At 42.9% G+C, this 19236-nt stretch overlaps 2 protein-coding genes across 2 annotated transcripts; one reads left to right on the top strand and one right to left on the bottom strand.

Moving 5' to 3' along the window:
• Window positions 1-305: 305 nt before the first annotated feature.
• Window positions 306-16738, top strand: rspo3 (R-spondin 3). Its single transcript, XM_069693130.1, has 6 exons — window positions 306-1127; window positions 6066-6260; window positions 6923-7066; window positions 7206-7352; window positions 8664-8849; window positions 15368-16738. The coding sequence occupies exons 1-6, from the start codon at window positions 1028-1030 to the stop codon at window positions 15589-15591; spliced, it is 996 nt and encodes a 331-aa protein (XP_069549231.1). The 5' UTR covers window positions 306-1027; the 3' UTR covers window positions 15592-16738.
• An 873-nt stretch (window positions 16739-17611) lies between these two features.
• On the bottom strand, window positions 17612-19176 carry mdh2 (malate dehydrogenase 2, NAD (mitochondrial)). Its single transcript, XM_069693132.1, has one exon. The coding sequence runs from the start codon at window positions 19061-19063 to the stop codon at window positions 18050-18052; it is 1014 nt and encodes a 337-aa protein (XP_069549233.1). The 5' UTR covers window positions 19064-19176; the 3' UTR covers window positions 17612-18049.
• Window positions 19177-19236: the final 60 nt, after the last annotated feature.

Below are 19236 nucleotides of genomic sequence, written 5' to 3' on the forward strand. Positions count from 1 at the left end.
CATTCAAAGCGCCATTCGTGCAGTCCAAACAGGAATGATAGAGAAGCTACAGTAGACATTTTTAAACCCTTGTTGAAACAACTTCAGTATGTCTTTCTCTCTGACGCGGGGGGCATGCCCTCTAAATAAACTTTGGAGCTCATAGACAGAGAGAGAGAGAGAGAGAGAGAGAGAGAGAGAGAGAGAGAGAGAGAGAGAGAGAGAGAGAGAGAGAGAGAGAGAGAGAGAGCTGAAGTCATCAGCGGGCCGGCAGGAGGGGAGTGAATGGGTCCTGCACGCAAAGCAGAAAAGCGCTGAAACTGCGGAGATTTACTTTGGTTTAGTTGCAGCTCAGTTCCAGCAAGCAGGAGGAGGTGTGCGTTTGACAACACGACCTACGAAGCACTCAACTTAGAAACTGATTTGTGATTACTGGCGTTGATCCTGTGGTGACTTTTACTTTTTTTTGCTTCAGCTGATGCTGAGATGAAGCCGAGACCTTCAGCGCGCCTGGCACATTAGCGTATCCACACACACCGGGACGCACGGCGCATCTCCACTCAGAGACGGTGAGAGGGAGGGGAAGGTCTTTTTGGAGTTCTACAACATGGATTTAATATCCCAAAGTTGTTGAGAGGCACGTTCATCCTCAATCAATTATTCTATTCATCTTTTTGAGCCACACTAATGTTTGATTCTGCTTTCCTCCTGCGCGCAACGGATGAGAGTCAAGCTTTTTGGTGTTTGTTTGTGTTTTGGAGGGAATGTTCATTACCACAGCAAGGATAACGGATCCCTGACTCAGTCCGGTTTTCTTGGCACATATGTGGACCCTATCCAGGATGTTAAAGTGTAAGCGGCCCAGGCATCATTGGGCCACTGTGCACAACCATCACCACATATCACCACATAGCTGGGGGTCCCGTTGTGTCTAGGAATAATCCACTCCAGCCTCTGCCTCCGTCTGGAGGAAGAAAACGGAATCTTATCCAAGAAGTGTTTTGGTGAACATTGACATTGGCTTTACGAGTCTCATCTCTGGGCTACTATGCAATTACAACTGATCTCCTTTGTTTTGATCATCTTGCACTGCATGGATTACACTGGTTGTCAGCAGCACGGCAGCTCCAGGCACCGGCAACATAAACGTGAGTAATTACGCTCTTAGCAGAGCTTTTATCTAATTTTATCTTCGTTCAATTTAATTTATTTTATTTAACATCTATTGACCTGTTTTACTCACAAAGGCGTGAGGTCACAAAGGACTTCAGCCAATAACTTTCTAATATTCATTATTCTTTTTTACATTGTCTAAATTAATGAGTGGTGACCGGCACATTATTTGGGCTATGTAGTAAACTGGTTGACTTGTAGGTCACCAAACAATCTTAAACATGCGGGCATCAATGTTCCACTGATGTAAATCTGTTTGGATATGACCAAATAAATTGCAGGTTATGTTTGATGTGTCTTTTTCTGATTTATGATTTAAAACGAGAGCAACACTACACGAATGAGGTTATAAAGTCACTGTAGTGACAGATTGAAAAGAAAATAGGCCAAATTAAGATATAGATTATTATTAACAACTTCCACAAGCACAAATCTACTTTTTTGCTTTTGTGGGATTATGAATTTTAGTTATTTCATTTGCTTAATTAATGTGACAAAGGGGGGATTTGTTCTTGGATTTATTTTTGCAGATTCCAACGTTTGCTTTGACTGTATGGCCCACTCAAATATGCACCCATTTCAACGTTAATATTGCACTTTTGATGCGTTTTCTTTTAACCTTAATTGGATGAACTAATTGTAGTCACACCTGAAGCCTGCAGCCGCAGTTCTGCGCGCTGAGTCTCCTGGTTCCCGTCGCTCTCTAGCGTCAGCGCAGCAGACTTCAGGCTCATAGTGCGCTGCGCAGCTACCAGCGCTGATCAGTATTCAAATGAATATTCACGCTTCAGTGTCCATATTTGGTGATGTAACGGGCCTGTTGAATTTATTTCCTTATATTGCAACATTTTGTAATTTATGGGGGAACGGTTCTGGAGATATTGGCCCGCATCGCATATAAAGGTGGGTTATGATGTGCCAGTCACAAATTGAACTCAGATTTATAATTGCAAATCATGTTTAGCATATAACTGTTTAAAATCTAAGTAAATGCAGAATTGACAGCTGGCTCCATCAAACTCCAGAGACCTTCCATTCTGAGTGTGCTGGTATTTCATCTCCCATATATCTCCCTGAGCTCCAACATTATGTCTCATCTCCTGGGCTATGAGCAGCCTTTTTCCATGACACAATGAAATAAGTATCAATAAAGTATATTTTTCTGCTCTTCCTACCCACACTTTATCACTGAGGGTCTCCAGATGTGCTCTGTAACTAACTCTGTCAGAGAAGACCAGTGATAACTGGAATATTCTATCTATTACTTGCCAGCGTGGCCGAAAAATGTCTGTGATCTACAATAATAGACCTTCAGAATGATGTTTTTATCCCTGCCACCTGGGAGTGAAGCTTCTCACGTCCTTTTTATGTTTAATTGCAGAGCTCAGATGTTCTCTGGACAGTTTTGCTGTCAAATTTACCTCCTGCATCCAATGAGTTGATTCTTTTTACTTGAATATGTTTGTAGTTGTATAATATTTTCATCAAGATGCACAGATTCTCTCTTTCAATGTTTATTTCCCCATAAACATTATTAAGGAGCCCCTCAACACAGTCAGAGAGGTGAAAGCAGGAAGGTCTACTGAGAATGTTCTTGTACTTGGTTACTTAAATTTTGCCCCAAGACTGAAAATGGCATATAGATGCTGCTTTTTGTGAATTTAGATATACGTTTTAAAGTCAGTATTAGTTTGCTCTTGTGCAGGATGATATTCTAAAATGTGTATTTGAGACTGAAAAAGCCTCTAAACTATATCCACATGCTGAAACTTGATGTGCTTCAGTTGCACAGATGGGATGGCAGCAGTAAAGCATTATTTCATGTCTGTGTACGGTGAGGAGTAGCCTAACCATTAATTGATGGGTTCTTCTAAGAATCCAAACTTCCGCCAAGGAAGCAGATATCTAACACTTCCTGAGATATCAGGGAGGATGGAGGGATTAGTTGGTGAGGGGGTGAAAGAGTACAGACTTGAGAGGGAAACAAGGGGGAAAGAGTGAGAGGGGAGTCAATGACCATTCGGTTAAAAGGCCAAAATTACCGTGCAGAGACAGAAGCCAAGCTCCGGGCTTCCTGCCTGATGATGCATCCAAATATGAAGGCCTGGTGTTAACAGTGGCAATTACATATACATATTATATACCATTGTATATGTATGAACACATTTCAGCTTTATGAAAGATGACGATGGGTGGATTTAGCCTTTGATATATATATACAATATATATAAGATATATATATAATAGTATATATATATATATATATATAATATAATATATAATATATAATACAATATATATAAGATACAATACATAGGGCATGTGCATTGTAATGGCAGGGAAGTCAGGTGATGGAACCTTAAAGAGGACTGTGTTTGACACTTTAGGTATTTTTTATTTCCATTTTACTAATACTTTGTCCTGTTTTCCATGAACCCTCCTTGATTTGTGTGTGTGTAATTGTGTTTATTTCATATGTGACTTTGTTGGTATGTTATGCAAGATACCACTGTCCAACTGAGGTTTTGTTTGTGCCAAATTCCTGCGTTTTAAGGTTTCTGTGAATCAGGGCAGCTTGGCAGGAACACATGTGGGCAAATGGACAACAGTTGTGAAGATTTCAAACAAAGTATCCATGATCTATGTAAACTGGCAGCTAAACGCTGAGCTGATAAAGGTGGCCAACGTAAACCACTGGCATGAAATGCCAAAGCTGGAGAGGATTCTTTGGATGCTTACGGGGCTTACTTTTAATTTACCTTCCGTGGGACTATACTGCAACATTTTCAAAACAACACCTTTTGGAACATTGCACCAATGCAGAATGGGAAAATATAATCAATATGGGATGCCTCACATGGTTATTAACTTTATACCAACTATGTCATGGGTGTCACTCCTTCTATGGATGAATATGTGGCTGTCACATGCCTATCCCTAAGGTTATTTTCTTCAACATCACAGCCTTATACCACTTTCAAGTTTAAACTAAAGCATCGAAATTTTCAACACAAGTGTGTTAAACCAATTTCTTCATAAAGACCGTAATTCTGTAGCAATGCATTAAGACGATAAATTAAAAACACCCTCTCTGAACCACTCAACACCACAAAACTCGTTCCTATCCCTATTTGTTACTCCTCTTTGTGCACAAACAGCAATCAGATACCAAAAAGGTATATGATATGCAAACTTTTCCAAGAAGCCATATTTCTACAAGATGTTAATAGCACTCTGTTTATCTATCTGTGTATGTATCTATCGTGTCATTAAGTTAAACAGGCTATCATGTTCATACAAACTCTCTGTAACTTGGGGGACATTAAAATTGTCTGTGACAAAGCTCTCAACAACTGAACAATTAAAATGATTATAACCTACAACCTGGGCTTTCATCCTTGGAAGACAAAGTCTGGTGAATCAAGCCTACAAATTGGTGTAGAGTCGGTGATGAAATCCGTACTGGTAAATATATCAGCATTAATTAAGCACTGCAGTACCTATGCACATGAACAGGGTTATAAACATGGAAGAAATTGCTGTCATTGGCACGGAGCTATCAGTTAAAACACTTTGACTGTAAGTGGCTTACCTTACATGATTTTCTAATGTGGCACTTATGCATGTGATTAATTCATAATACAGACTTGGACCTCATGCTTTAACATGCTGTTCTGAACTTTACTTTGTTAACTATTTCTATACTTATAACATTCTCTCCAGCTACAGTAAGCCTCATAAACAAGGTCCGGGGCATTTACTTGTTTACCCTCATTGACAGTACACGTCAAATTAACATTAAATCTATAATCCTATTCATGTCAACCCATCACATCTCACACAGCACCTTGCAATAACACAATTATTAGTGTTCTTTGTATTATTACACTTACACATTATAATCCTTATACTGTACATTTGCACTCGTGCACATTTTTTGCATTATTTCTGTATCGTACTACTTTATATACCCCGTATGGTTTTGTGTTAAACTAATATATACATCCTGCAGTACATCAAAAGTGGGATATAATGCTAAAGTTCTGATGTTGGTACTGTAGACAGAAGACACAATAGTACCAGAGAACAAAGATGAAATAGTATACATCCACTACCCTGACAGATGCTCTCAAGTTCCACTGTCTGAAATGTCTAAACCCTGATGGCCTCTATATTCTGTGTTTAATGTGGACGATAGCTATCAGCCCGGTCCTGTTTTGTGATCCTCATTCAAATCAACAAAAATCATATCTGATGAAATTAGATAGAATATACCAATGCACTCTGCACAATGCACAAAAAAGATTCATGCTATTGGACAAATTCTAAAAACAGGTTTCAAAATTTTGACGTCAGGTTTTGAATGCTGGTTGTGAGTTTGACCAATACAAGACTAATCAGAAATGGTCATAACCTAGAAAGGCTGAGACTGTGTATGACAGGCTTTTAATTTGAAACGAGTGCTTTTAAATTGAAACAGTTACTGGAAGTCACGCAGCATCCAGCCGATCAGTGGTGTAATTCTGATCTCTTGCTCAGTCAGTGACACTCATTTGTTTGCATGGCTGTCCCTGTTGTTGCTGGGAGTTGTGTAATGAAAACATTAGAAGTTTTAGCATGATATATTGGATCATCTTTAGGCAGCAAAATAAAGTGGAACCTTCAATGAATAAACGATAGACATGTTGCTATGGATAGGAAGAGACTTTTTTTTTTTTTTTTTAAGTGAGAGAAGCAAATGATTTAAAGAATGTTTGGATTCTTTCCAAGGTGTCCAACCCTGAACTGATCAAATGCCGGGATCTCTTCAAAATACCTGGACAAATTATGCATTGAGATAAACACAACCTATATAATATAATATTTTTATATCATACCTCATGTGAAACACTTCCCACTGCTCCTGTCAACAGAGAACTCTGGTGTGAGCTCAGGGTGCCAGCAGGGTGGCTGTCTGACCTGCTCGGACTACAATGGCTGTCTGTCCTGCAAGCCGCGCTTCTTCATGCATCTGGAGAGGATTGGGATGAAGCAGATCGGGGTGTGCATGACTTCCTGTCCTCCAGGCTTCTATGGCACCCGCTCCCCAGAACGAAACACCTGTACAAGTGAGTCATAATGAGTTACAAACTGGATTTGAATTGAAGAATGATAACAGAATATTCATGAAAATATTTTATCCATTGCATGTTTCCAATGAAAACAACACATCACAATTTAAAGCAATAAAAGTCAGTAGGAGTGACATAAGCAACCAGACCTCTATGTAGTTAATTGAAAGGATGGGCAAAAGATTCAGCGCGATGCTGTCTGATTGCAAACACTGTGTTAACACTGTGTTTTACTCACACGTGACAAGCATAAGCACACAGAGTCTAGCTGGCTCAAGACACTGTCCAAATAGGTCCACCCTCCATCACCTTTACAAGCAGCAGTTTCAAAACCAGCCTATGAATTTTGGCAGTACATGTGTCAAAGGAGACACTGAAACACTCAAATAATTGAAAAACGTACTACTAGTTGTTACCCTGTACATTTCCTTTCGCTGGCATTAAATTACATCAAATGTTGCTTTACTTAAATTAATTTATCACAAGTCACCCTGGAAAACATCAATGTGCCTGCAGTTGTCTATATCGTATTCCCAGTCAGACATGCACACATGAACACACACACACACTGACACGCTGTATATTTAATGCGCGGGAAACACACGATAACTTGTACAGTTTAAATAAACGCTGGCGGTGGGTCTGTAATTCTCTGTCAGAGTGCAGGTCGGAGTGCGACTCCTGCTTCAACAAGAACTTCTGCACGCGCTGCCGAACAGGATTCTACCTTCACCTGGGCAAGTGCCAGGAGAACTGCCCCGAGGGCCTGGTCCGCAGCGATGCACAGAGGGAGTGTGTTCCCAGTGAGTGCTCTCAGTTCACACTAATCACAGACAGGGAGAAAAAATGGTGTTCGCCCTTTATTTAACTCTATCAACCTTGCATTATTGGTGTAAAAAAATTGATAAACTCATATGCAAAACTGTGTTTTTGTGTCTGCAGATTGCCCTGCAGAGTGTGAGTCATGTGTGAACAGTGAAACATGTACACGGTGCCGGCCAGGCCTTTACCAGCTCAGTGGGGGGTGCCACCATGTCTGTCCAGAGGACTATGAGCCCAATGACAAACTCATGGAGTGCACACCGCAAGGTCAGTCCATGTGTCATAAAAGATAACTGCTAAAGATGCATGTCCTGTTGGTAGGGGGGTGGTTTTGGCCTTGGATACAGAATGGCTGCAACTGGCAAACCAGCTTGAAGTCAAGAGTAATCCCATTTCAAACTTTAGAAAATATTTCAATTCAATTTTATTTATGTAGTGCCAAAACCATAGACCTTTAAGGGCACTGAAAATAATAAGGCTAAGATCTTACAATATTATAGCGAGAAACCCAACAATTCAGCAATTCCCACATGAGCAGCATTTTGCACCATTGAGGAGGAAAAACTCACTTTTAACACAAAGAAACCTCTAGCCAACAGGTCTCAGAAGTGGGCGGACATTTACCTTGATTAGTAGTGAGGGGGGAGCGGAGAGAGAAAAAAACAGAATAGCAAAACAAAAAAACAATAGACACTGGATGTGTTGGTGGGGCCAGTAACTGTAGATCAGAAATATTTAACTGTGGAGCCAGAGATACCTGCAGAAAGGTACAGGAAGAGATAGAATAGAAAGAGAGAAGACACAATACACAGTCCTTTCAATGCCGCGTTTTGGATCAGGTAGAGGCTTTTCAGGGAGTTATTGTGAGATCTTGAAAACAGGGAACTACAAATTTGAACTAACAAATGCATGGACTAGTTTATGAGCATCAGTCTAAGACAGGGTGTTCCTAGTTTTGACAACGTTGCGCAAGTGAAAGAGGGCAGTCCAAGAGACTGGCTTCATGAATGTCTTTAAGACATGCTTAAATTGACCTCTCCTGTTTCATCTTGCTTTATAGATAAATATAGCTGGGTGTCATTTGCATAGCAATGGACATTCATGCAGTGCTTCCAAATAATACTGCCAAAGAGAGGCATGTACAACCTGAAAAGGATTGGTCCTAGTACATAACCCTGTGGAACTACATGCCCTATTTGTGTGTGTGTGTGTGTGTGTGTGTGTGTGTGTGTGTGTGTGTGTGTGTGTGTGTGTGTGTGTGTGTGTGTGTGTGTGTGTGTGTGTGTGTGTGTGTGTGTGTGTGTGTGTGTGTGTGTGTGTGTGTGTGTGTGTGTGTGTGTGTGTGTGTGTGGAAGAGTCATCAATGACATGAAGAAATTGGAATCTGATGAACATGATCCAAACCATCCTAATGCAGTTTCTTTAACCCCACTGACATGTTCCAGTCCTTGTAGTGAAATGTTGTGATCTGTCACATCAAATGCAGCACTAAGATCTACCAGGACAGGTAAAGGTGCAAGTCCATTGTCTGAGGCAATGAGAATCTTCACTTCTGCCTCTCCATATTTCCCCTGTCAGTGCACTGCGAGGTGGGGGAGTGGAGCGAGTGGAGTCCCTGCTCTAGGTCCGGGAGAACCTGTGGTTTCAAGCGGGGCCAGGAGACCCGCACAAGACTAGTCCTGCAGTACCCATCGCCCTTTGGCAAACCCTGCCCTGAGATCTCCGAGATCAAAGAGTGCCTTGTCAAAAGGAGAAAATGTCCAGGTAAAGAAATCCAAAGAGTGTCAGTTTTTCTGTGTCCCAAGCATGTGTCAGATCCAGACTTAAGATTCCTTTGATTTAGTATATGAGCGTAAAATGTAAAAAGCAGAACTATCAAAATGAGTGAATACTATACGTTGTAGTTGTAATCGCTACAGGCCCATCATGCTCACTACCAACATTGTAATTGTGACACATGGCAGGATTTCAGCTCTCTATTAATTCCAGCCCGTGCTGCTCCAGTTTGTACAACCAGATTTAGTCATTCTTCCGTTCATGACTACGGCTGTTTACTCAGAGGACTGTCATTGTGGCTAGAGTGAAGACAGAGGGGGGAGCACACATGTATGATGTTGCAATGGGTATGTTGTGTGTTTTCCCACGAGACCTCTTTGGATTTTAAACAGTAAAACTGCTTTCTCTTCCTAGTAAACAGGGAATAATGTGATCATTTCTAATGAATAGAGTGAAAACTGCTTTCAGACGGGCTTGCTGTGGTGCATTTACAATTGTCTTGTGTTATGTGTGTACTGCATATGTGTGGTTACTGAGGTGGATGGCGGCTACAGCTGGTTGTTTTTTTCGCCTAGGCTCTGTAGTGTTAAATGACAGATTGCAGACAGGGTAGAAGGCTGAGATCCAGCCCCTTGGGGCCTCACACTTACAGAACAAACACTGTGTGTGTGTGTGTGTGTGTGTGTGTGTGTGTGTGTGTGTGTGTGTGTGTGTGTGTGTGTGTGTGTGTGTGTGTGTGTGTGTGTGTGTGTGTGTGTGTGTGTGTGTGTGTGTGTGTGTGTGTGTGTGTGTGTGTGTGTGTGTGTGTGATGCAGCAAAAAAGCAGTTGACTCTGGAGCAGAAACAGCCAGCTCAACATCAACATCCTCCCCCTGGGAGGCACGCGGCGACCAGGGGATCAGTATTGGTTTATCCCCACAGCTGCCAATACACACACAAAAACTCTCTCACACACACACACACACACACACACACACACACACACACACACACACACACACACACACACACACACACACACACACACACACACACACACACACAAATCAACACATGCACACACAATTCCAGATACAGATACACCCTCTCCCTTTCAAACAAGTCACGAATGCACAAATTCACACTTGCACACCAAACAGACATGTATGCATGTAGATCTACACACACATACCAACTTTGACTCACTAAAATAACTACACAGCCGCTGCTCGTGGTGGTAATTTGTGAAGAGAGTCAACTGGGTTGACGTGATCTGTAAGGCAGACTGTGAAATGTGCCCTCTGTCACCCTGGCTATCTCTCTCTCTCTCACCCACTTTTTATCTGTATCTCTCTACTGATCCATTCTCCCATCCTCATCGCCTCACACACACACACACACACACACACACACACACACACACACACACACACACACACACACACACACACACACACTAAAGAAAACATAGACCCCCATATAAGCTCCCTGTGGCGCTCCCCGTCAGTCGGGTCGGGGCTGAGACTTTAGTGTAGAGTCGACAGCTCTGTTGATCTAGCCAGAGCCTGCTGAAAGGGTACAGAGAGAAGGGAAGTGAAAGAAAGAAAGAAAGAAAGAAAGAAAGAAAGAAAGAAAGAAAGAAAGAAAGAAAGAAAGAAAGAAAGAAAGAAAGAAAGAAAGAAAGAAAGAAAGAAAGAAAGAAAGAAAGAAAGAAAGAAAGAAAGGAAGGAAGAAAAGATGTGTGTAGACACAGTACAGACTCTTCTTATCGACTTTACCCCTTTGTGTGATTACCCAGTTGCCCCAGCTCCAAGAGAATCCCCGGTGAATGGGAGCTAATTATCTGCATCGGCGCATCCTCTCCTCACTGTTTACGTTCTGCACACGCTAGGGGGTCAGTGGTCCGACCTCAGAGAGCCCCCAGTAATCCTCCAACAGCCCTCCGACACTGATACATCCTTCTCCTTGTCCTCTTCCTCACCTCCTCTTTTGCACTTTCTCCTTTTGCCTTGTACTCCCCATCCGTCCTGCCTCTCCTCTTCCTGTTCCTCTGTTTAGTACACTGCTTTACTCTTCCGCATAAGCACAATGAGTTTCTGACTCCATTCTTTTTCACCTGCCTGTGTTTTGGTTCAGTTTTATACTTTTGTACTTTGCAAGCTAAATATGTATGTATGTGACTGCAGATATGCCTGTCCTAATGCATTCATAACTATTTTATTTTTAAAGGAGGAGTACATTTTAGGAAATACATTTTTACTAACATGCCTGTTAATTAAATATAAAGCGTTATCCAGGAGGTAAATTACCTTAAACACTGGAAGCTGAGAGAAAAGTATGTCTTCTGTCTGTCAGAACATTTAAGGATCTGAAATTAACCTTTTATTAGTCCGATGTTCTGTACAAAAACATGAACATTTCAAGTTGTAGTTCTGGGAAGCTACGTGATACAAGACACTTTTTGTTGCTGGTAGCTAATAATTGCCTTTCATAAGCTACATATTTAATGTGCAAGCAATAGATTGGTACTGATCATCTCATCATCAAGAAAGACAATCCCAAACTGTCAACACATCTTTTAATGGCAGTGTCCAGTTCTACAGAACCATTTCAACATCACCAATTCCAGTTGGTCCTGACTAACGTCTGAACAATGTTTTTAATTAAACATATCGCATCTGCAAAGTTGTAAAACTAAAGGAAACAGACATATTTTGTCTTAGCATCTGCTCTGTTCTTCTGTTATCAACAGCTAGATTGTGAATGTTTACATACACATCCACATTCACTGCCTTCTCTCTCAAGTTAATGCCGGCTAATTTGTCCTTCCATCGACCTGCCGTTCACCTCTCTATCTCTGAAGCCGGATATACCATGTGCCCTCTGCAAGTCTTAGCCGCCTTTAATTCCCACACACACACACACACACACACACACACACACACACACACACACACACACACACACACACACACACACACACACACACACACACACACACACACACACACACACACACACACCTATCACACACAGAGAAACATGCAGTTAAGAAACTAGCAGCAACCAGTCACTGAGGGTGGATTGTTACACACACACCCACAGCCCCCCTCATGACATCCTGGCAGCCATGCGGCAGGCATTCCACTTTTGGGACAGCCCATAGCCTTTAATCCCGGCCTGGCTCCCGCCAAAAGCTCCCCGGACGACAGAACGCCTGCCACAGAGGATGTGCCACCATAAAACACACACCCTCACTGCCCTCCTGCTCTCTCATTTTGTCGCTGTCTGTCTGCTATTCTCACCTTGTTCTTCAGTTCATTTCATACTCTCTCTGGATTGTGTTTCACCCTCTTTCTCTTTCCATGTCTCTTTCACTATGCTTGCTCGCTCATTGTGCCAGCACACACACACACACACACACACACACACACACACACACACACACACACACACACACACACACACACACACACACACACACACACACACACACACACGAACAGTGAGTGTGGTGTCCCATTCAGTAAAGCCCCTCTCTGTGCTCTCGGTACGGTCCTTTGTGAATGTGCTGTAACAGATTTCTAGAAGTTACATTACAGCTACGGACAATTCAATTCAGCAGCTCGACACTGGTGGCTGAGTTTACACACTGCACATGCAGGGATTTCAGGGGAATAACATGGGATGAGAGGGATAACACATTTCTGCACACATCCCTGCTCACTAAACAGAGATTATAAGAAATTTGTACAGACGACAAACATTTGTCATCTGTGTACCAAATGTGTCAATAATTGTACAATTCGAGAGCAGTTACAGACGAGGCTTGTATTCAATCAAGATTTACTATAATTTGACACAAATGTCTATTTTTTTTTAGTTGTGTTGGTCATAATAAATCTTTTACAGCACATGCAGCCTTGGAACAAATGCTGAACTCTGGAGTGGAACGTGAAGTGTTGGCTATAGTCTGCAACTGCGAAGAACAGACGCACATCATGTAACAGGACTGACAGGTTGAAGAGTGACCTCAGAGATTTACAGTTGCTCTCTTACAGTACACCTTTCTCTTTTATTTTTGTTCTCACTTTCATGAGAAATACAGAGTGCTCATGGACACCGTGTTTAATAAATGTTTCTGTTGCTGCACAGCTGTGGCAGTTACATCAACTGAAAAAGAAATAGGGATGTTCGGTGCTATTTTGCTGAGAATTAGATGAAAAAAGTGAAGTCACATCTGTTAATTAGTTAGCTTAGCTTAGCATAAAAACTGGAAATGGTTGGAATCAGGAAGCCTGGCTGAGCTGACTGTCGCTCACAGCTTCAGTTTTCTTTGCTGTGAATACAGTCTAGGAACTCGGCTCTGATTAGTGTTTGCACAGCCACTCTGAAGCGGGCCAATCAGCGACCCATGTCAGGGGTTAACTGCGTTTGTCCCGCCCCTCTTTCACTATGATTGGACGGCTGGTGACAGTGAGGAGCGCAACCTTAATATTTTTCAACATTCAATGACCAGAAAAAAACGCTGAACGTTCAGCGCTCAGTGCAGAATAAACGCTCACCACCTCGTCAAGCTGCTTGTGTTCATTAAAACAATTTAATAAATATGCTGTGCTCAGTGTCGGGAGGTTTCGGCGTATGCTGTGCCCAGTAGGATGGAAAAACTGCAAACAATTCCCTGTGGAGGGTGAGCAGACTCATATTCACGCAGTGAAATATAGTCTGGTTCCCACCGGGTTATTAAACCTCACTAAATTTACTTAAAACAAACACTAACGACAATTATAGTTCTACATACAGTAGAGACCCCAGTAAATCACTTCATCCAGCAGCCGATTGCTGCAGCAATCAGAAATAGAAACAGAAACAGTTACAGCATCCAAACTATGGTAATAGCCAGACTAGCTGTATTTTTGCTTATCAGACAGACATGGTACCATCTTTTCATCTAAGTGAAGAAAGCTATTCCCCCCATGGACTCAGGTTCCTCTTTATGACATCACAGGATGATTTTCATGTGTTGTACCTGAAGGCAACCGCTCGCTCTCTGTAAGTCTTGATGATATTCGTCATGAAAACCTGACTTTTGGGAATGTGCTAAATGTCTGCTGAAAATGTTCCAAAACCTCGAAAGATGTCTCGTTCGAGGAACATTACGCACATGTCAACACATAGTTTACAAAAAGCCCATCAGAAACTGTTCCATCTAACAAAAGTCAGGTTGGTTTGATAAACACTCTGCTAATCATCTCAACACTGGCATGGATTAGGTTTCTCCTGTGGCTTGACAAAAGCACCGGGGCTACAGTATGACTAATCCACTGAACTTGTAAATAGTTATGGTGTCAGGACAGAGAAAACAATGAGAGCGAAGGGGACTTCCTGTGTTTATAGAGGACGGGGGGCATACCCCGAATGAGTCAGTGCACCAGATTATTCCAGCCAGCCATCCATCCATGAAACCACATCTCTCCACTATCATTGACTCGATTCTTTTTTTAACTTGCTTTTCATTATCTTTTTTTTTTCATTATAAGTAAACCATGTAAACACTGCGATGTCCACATTGTGCATGTCTTGTCCTTCTATTCTTTCTAGCAGATTAAACACAGCAGGCAGGGAGAGCTGCATATCACTCGGCTAAAATGTGTGGGTCAGACTTGGTCCCTGGTCCAAACTGGGACCTGCCTTGATTGATGACCAGAGGGGGAGACGAAGAGCGTAGGGGGGCTAACATGAAGCGGACAGGACAGAGACAGAGATCTCTCTCTCTCCCTGTGTCTGTGCCTACTGCCTACTTCAGCAGTTTCACAATCCCCAGCCGGCCAGCCAACAGCCAAGCAGGCCGTGCTGCTCCGTTCCACTCACACATGAGCAGCGGCAGTGCAACAACAGGAAAGGGCCTCCTCTGCTCTCACTTGCAGGTCCTGTCTCCAACCTCCCTGAGGGTGGATCTTGTTATTATCATTAATAACTGCGGCTCGAACAGAGATAAGCCTTCAGCATTCCGAAACTCTCGGTTTTGTTTATGAGATGGTGTTGCAAGAACAGATAAATTGGGGGTTTATTTAAAGGCTTTCTATTTTGGACAAAGGTCTCCTCGTCACAGGGAGAGGATTGCAACAGCTGATAGGCTGACCGCTGCTGTCTGTGATCAAAGACTGACACCTAGTGGTGAACGTTGCGTATTGCGGGCGAAAATTGCACCCTGCGGGCTACTTTAGTTTCTGAAATTTAATTCAACAAACTTTAAGACTGACCACCATACTGTATATCATGTTGTTAGACTGACATTTTCAGTGGCACACAACACAAAGCCATTGGTCGTTTTTGACATGCAGACTGACCTTTTGGGCACTTTTTTGTGGCTACATTAATTGAATTTTGACCAAAATTGTTATTTTATTCAACCTTCAGCTTTCTTTATTGAAAATACTGATTTGCAGTGTAAATAGTGAAAACAAGTTGTAACATTCATGCAATAATGATATTAATAAATTGGTTTTAATTTTCTTGATTTCCAGGAGGACGGAGGAAGAGTGAGCGCATAGAGCGGAGGAATCGCAACAACCGCAAAGACAAGGAGAACCAGGAGGGCCGACGGGAGAGGAAGAGGGACAGAGTGCGAGAGAGGGAGAGAGACACAGGAGAACGAGAGGACTCTGATAACAGGAACAAAACCGAGCACAGGCACCGCCGAGGCCACGACACGGAGCCCGTCTCCCCTGAGGACAGCCTTGTACAGTAGTACTCGGGACAGACAAAGTCCAACAGCTCCCCACCTTCCTCCTCTTATCTTCCCATCCTTCCTCCTCCAAAACCCTCACCCACTGTTCTCCTCCCCCACAACCCCTCTGTGCAGGGGTGTTGCTGCTACCTGTATGATTTGAATATACTGTTTATGCACAAGCAGGATGGGGCACATTCAGCCACAAGGCTTGGGCCACTATTGACTTTAAAAAGTCTTCTTTTCTACCCTGTAGTCTCCTTCACTTCCACCGCTGAGAGAGTGTCTCCTCTGAAAAGTGCCGGAGACACTGCTGAGACTGCTGATGGGACTGAGGAACAGTGAGAACTGTCTGTGACTGTGTGGAGGACTGTCAGACGGACGGACAGAGAGGCATTATGTGCTTGTTGATATGGTTATTTAATGGGGCTCTGGTACAAACATTGCGCATCTTGGTTTTTGAATGTAGATTTTGCAGCATTATGTAGAACAATTGTTTCTTATTGTTGTTCCTGTTCTTTTAGATCTCTTTGTTTGCTGCAGAATTTGTCGAGAAAAATTAATAGTTTTTGCTTTTACCATCTTGTGACATCTTGAGAATCAGTTGACAGATGTGGGGGGGGGACCTGTAGGCTGTGAATTAAAGCAGTATGGTGGAAAACTGAAAACATGTTCTGTACGTCTCAGACAAAAGCTAATTTTATCCAGAAAAGTGATCGATCTAATCTACCACTGGCTTTATATTGTGTAAATGGATTCTGTGCTCTCAATAAAGCGCCTTGACAAGGAACCAAAACCACCTGTATGTCAAATAAAACTATAATGGGTTTGTACCTGCGTCTGATGATTTGTTATCTGACTTCGATCTTGTGCAATCAAAGGTGAACTAAGTGCATTGTGCAGCTATCGACTGCAGCTTCAAAGGTCGCCGTGCTTTCACAAGGTTGAATAATGGTAATAGAAAGTTACATCCACCTGAACACTTGTTTTAGATACTGACAGTCCACCTCAGTATCACTCAAGTTACTTTGACAATAGCTGAGCATATACTTGTGTGTTGTCAATAGCAGGAACGTTTGTCTATTACTTTTTCTATAACTACTCTCCATCTGCAGCTTGTTCCTGTGCACATCGTGAATCATTAAACATGTGGATTATATAAATCTAACTACCTGCAGTCATTATTATTCAAGTCAAGTGGATTCGTTTTTGCAGAGAAGTTCCCTTTAACGTTAAAAAGCAGCAGTGACAGCTAGTATCATGTAGCTCAAACTTCAAAGCGAGATATTTTCATGTTGAATCTATTCGAGTATCTAATTGTCAAATATTAGGTTGAGCACATTTTTGAACAAACCATGAACTATTTTGCTGCTTAGAAACAACCGTTAGGATTGTGAAGACCATGAACATTTTAGTTAACGACTGTCACGCACTGCAATTATTTGTCTTTTCCTGGTCATTTAATGCCGCTATTATAGGATAAGCCTAATCATAGTTTAATACATGCGCCTTGTAAAGAGCCATGTATTGCCAGAGGTGTTTGGCTTTGAAACGTTATCTTTAATGTTCCTATCACCAGGTGCTGATTAAAACGTGGTCGGTTGAATTTTAGAAGTTAAGCTCCACAAGATAAAGAGCTGTTGGCACAAATTCTCCACTCATTTGCTATTAAACCTTATCAGAAGAAGGTGGCACATTAAGATGACCTCATCAAAAGAGCACCGGTCAAATCTCAAATTGCAGAAACTGATGTGAAAATAGTGACGGAAATATGACATTTCTGTTAGTTTCTTCCAGCTGTTTTTATAGACACGAATGACTGCGAGAACTTTTAACAATTATGCTCAAATAAGGTGATTACGTAATAATTGTGACAGGCCTACGATCCATATTCGGCATGAGGAATGAAGGATGATCAAATTCATCTGGATACACCAGTATAATTTCATGAGAATCGTCTAAACAGGTGGTCAACCTTTCAGTACACCTCTAAGCCCTTTTTTTTTTTTTTTGTACCACAAAAACAAGGAATAAAGAAACATTTTAAAGCTAAATTGTTTATTGTTGGAGTGAAGATTTTACTTATCAGTAACATTGAGTTTCAGCATCAACAGGCATGATGACAGTATTTCCTCTTTGATCATTCAGCAGAGAAATCCCCACATATACAGACTGTACATGAAAATATGAAATTCTGAATAAATTTAACATTTGCTAAATATAGATAAATCACAGTACAATATGTACACAAATCATAAGTGCGAGATAAAAAGCCATGTCTGTAAAGAATAAAGGAAATTTGTCCAGGTCTAAATCAGGATTTCTCAGTCAAGATGACCCGACTGCTAAAACAGAAATGAAAGAGGAAACACCGTGACAGATCTCGAGATACACCCGGACGCCTTTTAGTTAAGTTAAGACGAGAACAAATGATCAATCACAGCTGCTGTTTGTTTTGGACTAACTTAAAGCTTTCTGTTCACTTCATCTTGGCCACAAAATCTTCACCATTCTTGATAGAAGACTTCAGCTCGTCCATAGCACCAGCGACCAGCTTCTCCTCGAAGGCGGACAGCTTGCCCAGCCCCAGGTTCTTCTCGATGCCGGTCTTCCCCAGGAGCAGAGGTGTGGAGAAGTACTTGCACTCCGTCTCCTCGGACCTGACGTAGGCGCACTCCACCACGCCTTCCTTCCCATTCATGGCGTCCAGGACGGAGAAGGCGAAGCGGGCTCCGGCGTAGGCCATGGAGAGGGTCGCAGATCCGGCTCCAGCCTTGGCCTTCACCACCTCTGTGCCAGCCTCCTGGATCCGACCGGTCAGGGCGGCCAGCTGGTCAGCGGGGAACTCAACTTTAGGTGTGCACTGGGAGATGAGCGGGATGATGGTCTTCCCAGCGTGACCTCCGATGACCGGCACGTTGACACGAGCTGGGTCGAGACCTTTGAGCTCCGCCACGAAGGTGTTTGCTCTGACAATGTCCAAGGTGGTGACGCCAAACACTCTGTTGGGGTTGTACACGCCGTGCTTCTTCATGACCTCTGACGTAATAGGGATGGTGGAGTTGACGGGGTTAGCGATGATGCAGATCATCGCCTCGGGGCAGTTGCGGGCGCAGGCGTCGGCCAAGATGGCTACGATGGTAGCGTTGGTGTTGAAAAGGTCATCGCGGGTCATGCCGGGTTTTCTGGGCACACCGGCGGGGATAACCACGACGTCGCAGCCCTGCAGACAGGCGTCGAGCTGGTCGGGGCCCATGTGGCCGGTCACTTGGGCCCTCGTCTCGATGTGGCTGAGGTCCGCGGCCACCCCGGGTGTGTGGTTGATATCATACAGGGAGAGGTGGCTCACCAGGGGGCTGTTCTTCAGGAGCAGGGACAGCGGCTGGCCTATGCCGCCTGAAGCTCCGAGCACCGCCACCTTGGAGTTGCTCTGCGACGAGGTGGACAGTCTCCGGGCGAGACTGACGGTAGGTCTCACTGCGCGGGTCAACATGTTTCCTTTCTGTTCCTTCTTTTCTATATTTAGTGAAAACAGAAGAATCCTACGAGCCCGTCTTCCTCCGTGACACCAACGTCCTTTAGCCACGAGCGAACAGGAAGACTCCGCAACTGTCATGCGCAAAAAAAAAAAAAAAAGTCGTGCGATCTGACGTCGGATGACGTCAG

The sequence above is a fragment of the Brachyistius frenatus genome, unplaced genomic scaffold (genome assembly GCF_029030835.1).
Source record: "Brachyistius frenatus isolate BFR_SWC_R1_liver_20210118 unplaced genomic scaffold, ASM2903083v1 Contig_14, whole genome shotgun sequence".
Taxonomy (NCBI): Eukaryota; Metazoa; Chordata; class Actinopteri; family Embiotocidae; genus Brachyistius; species Brachyistius frenatus.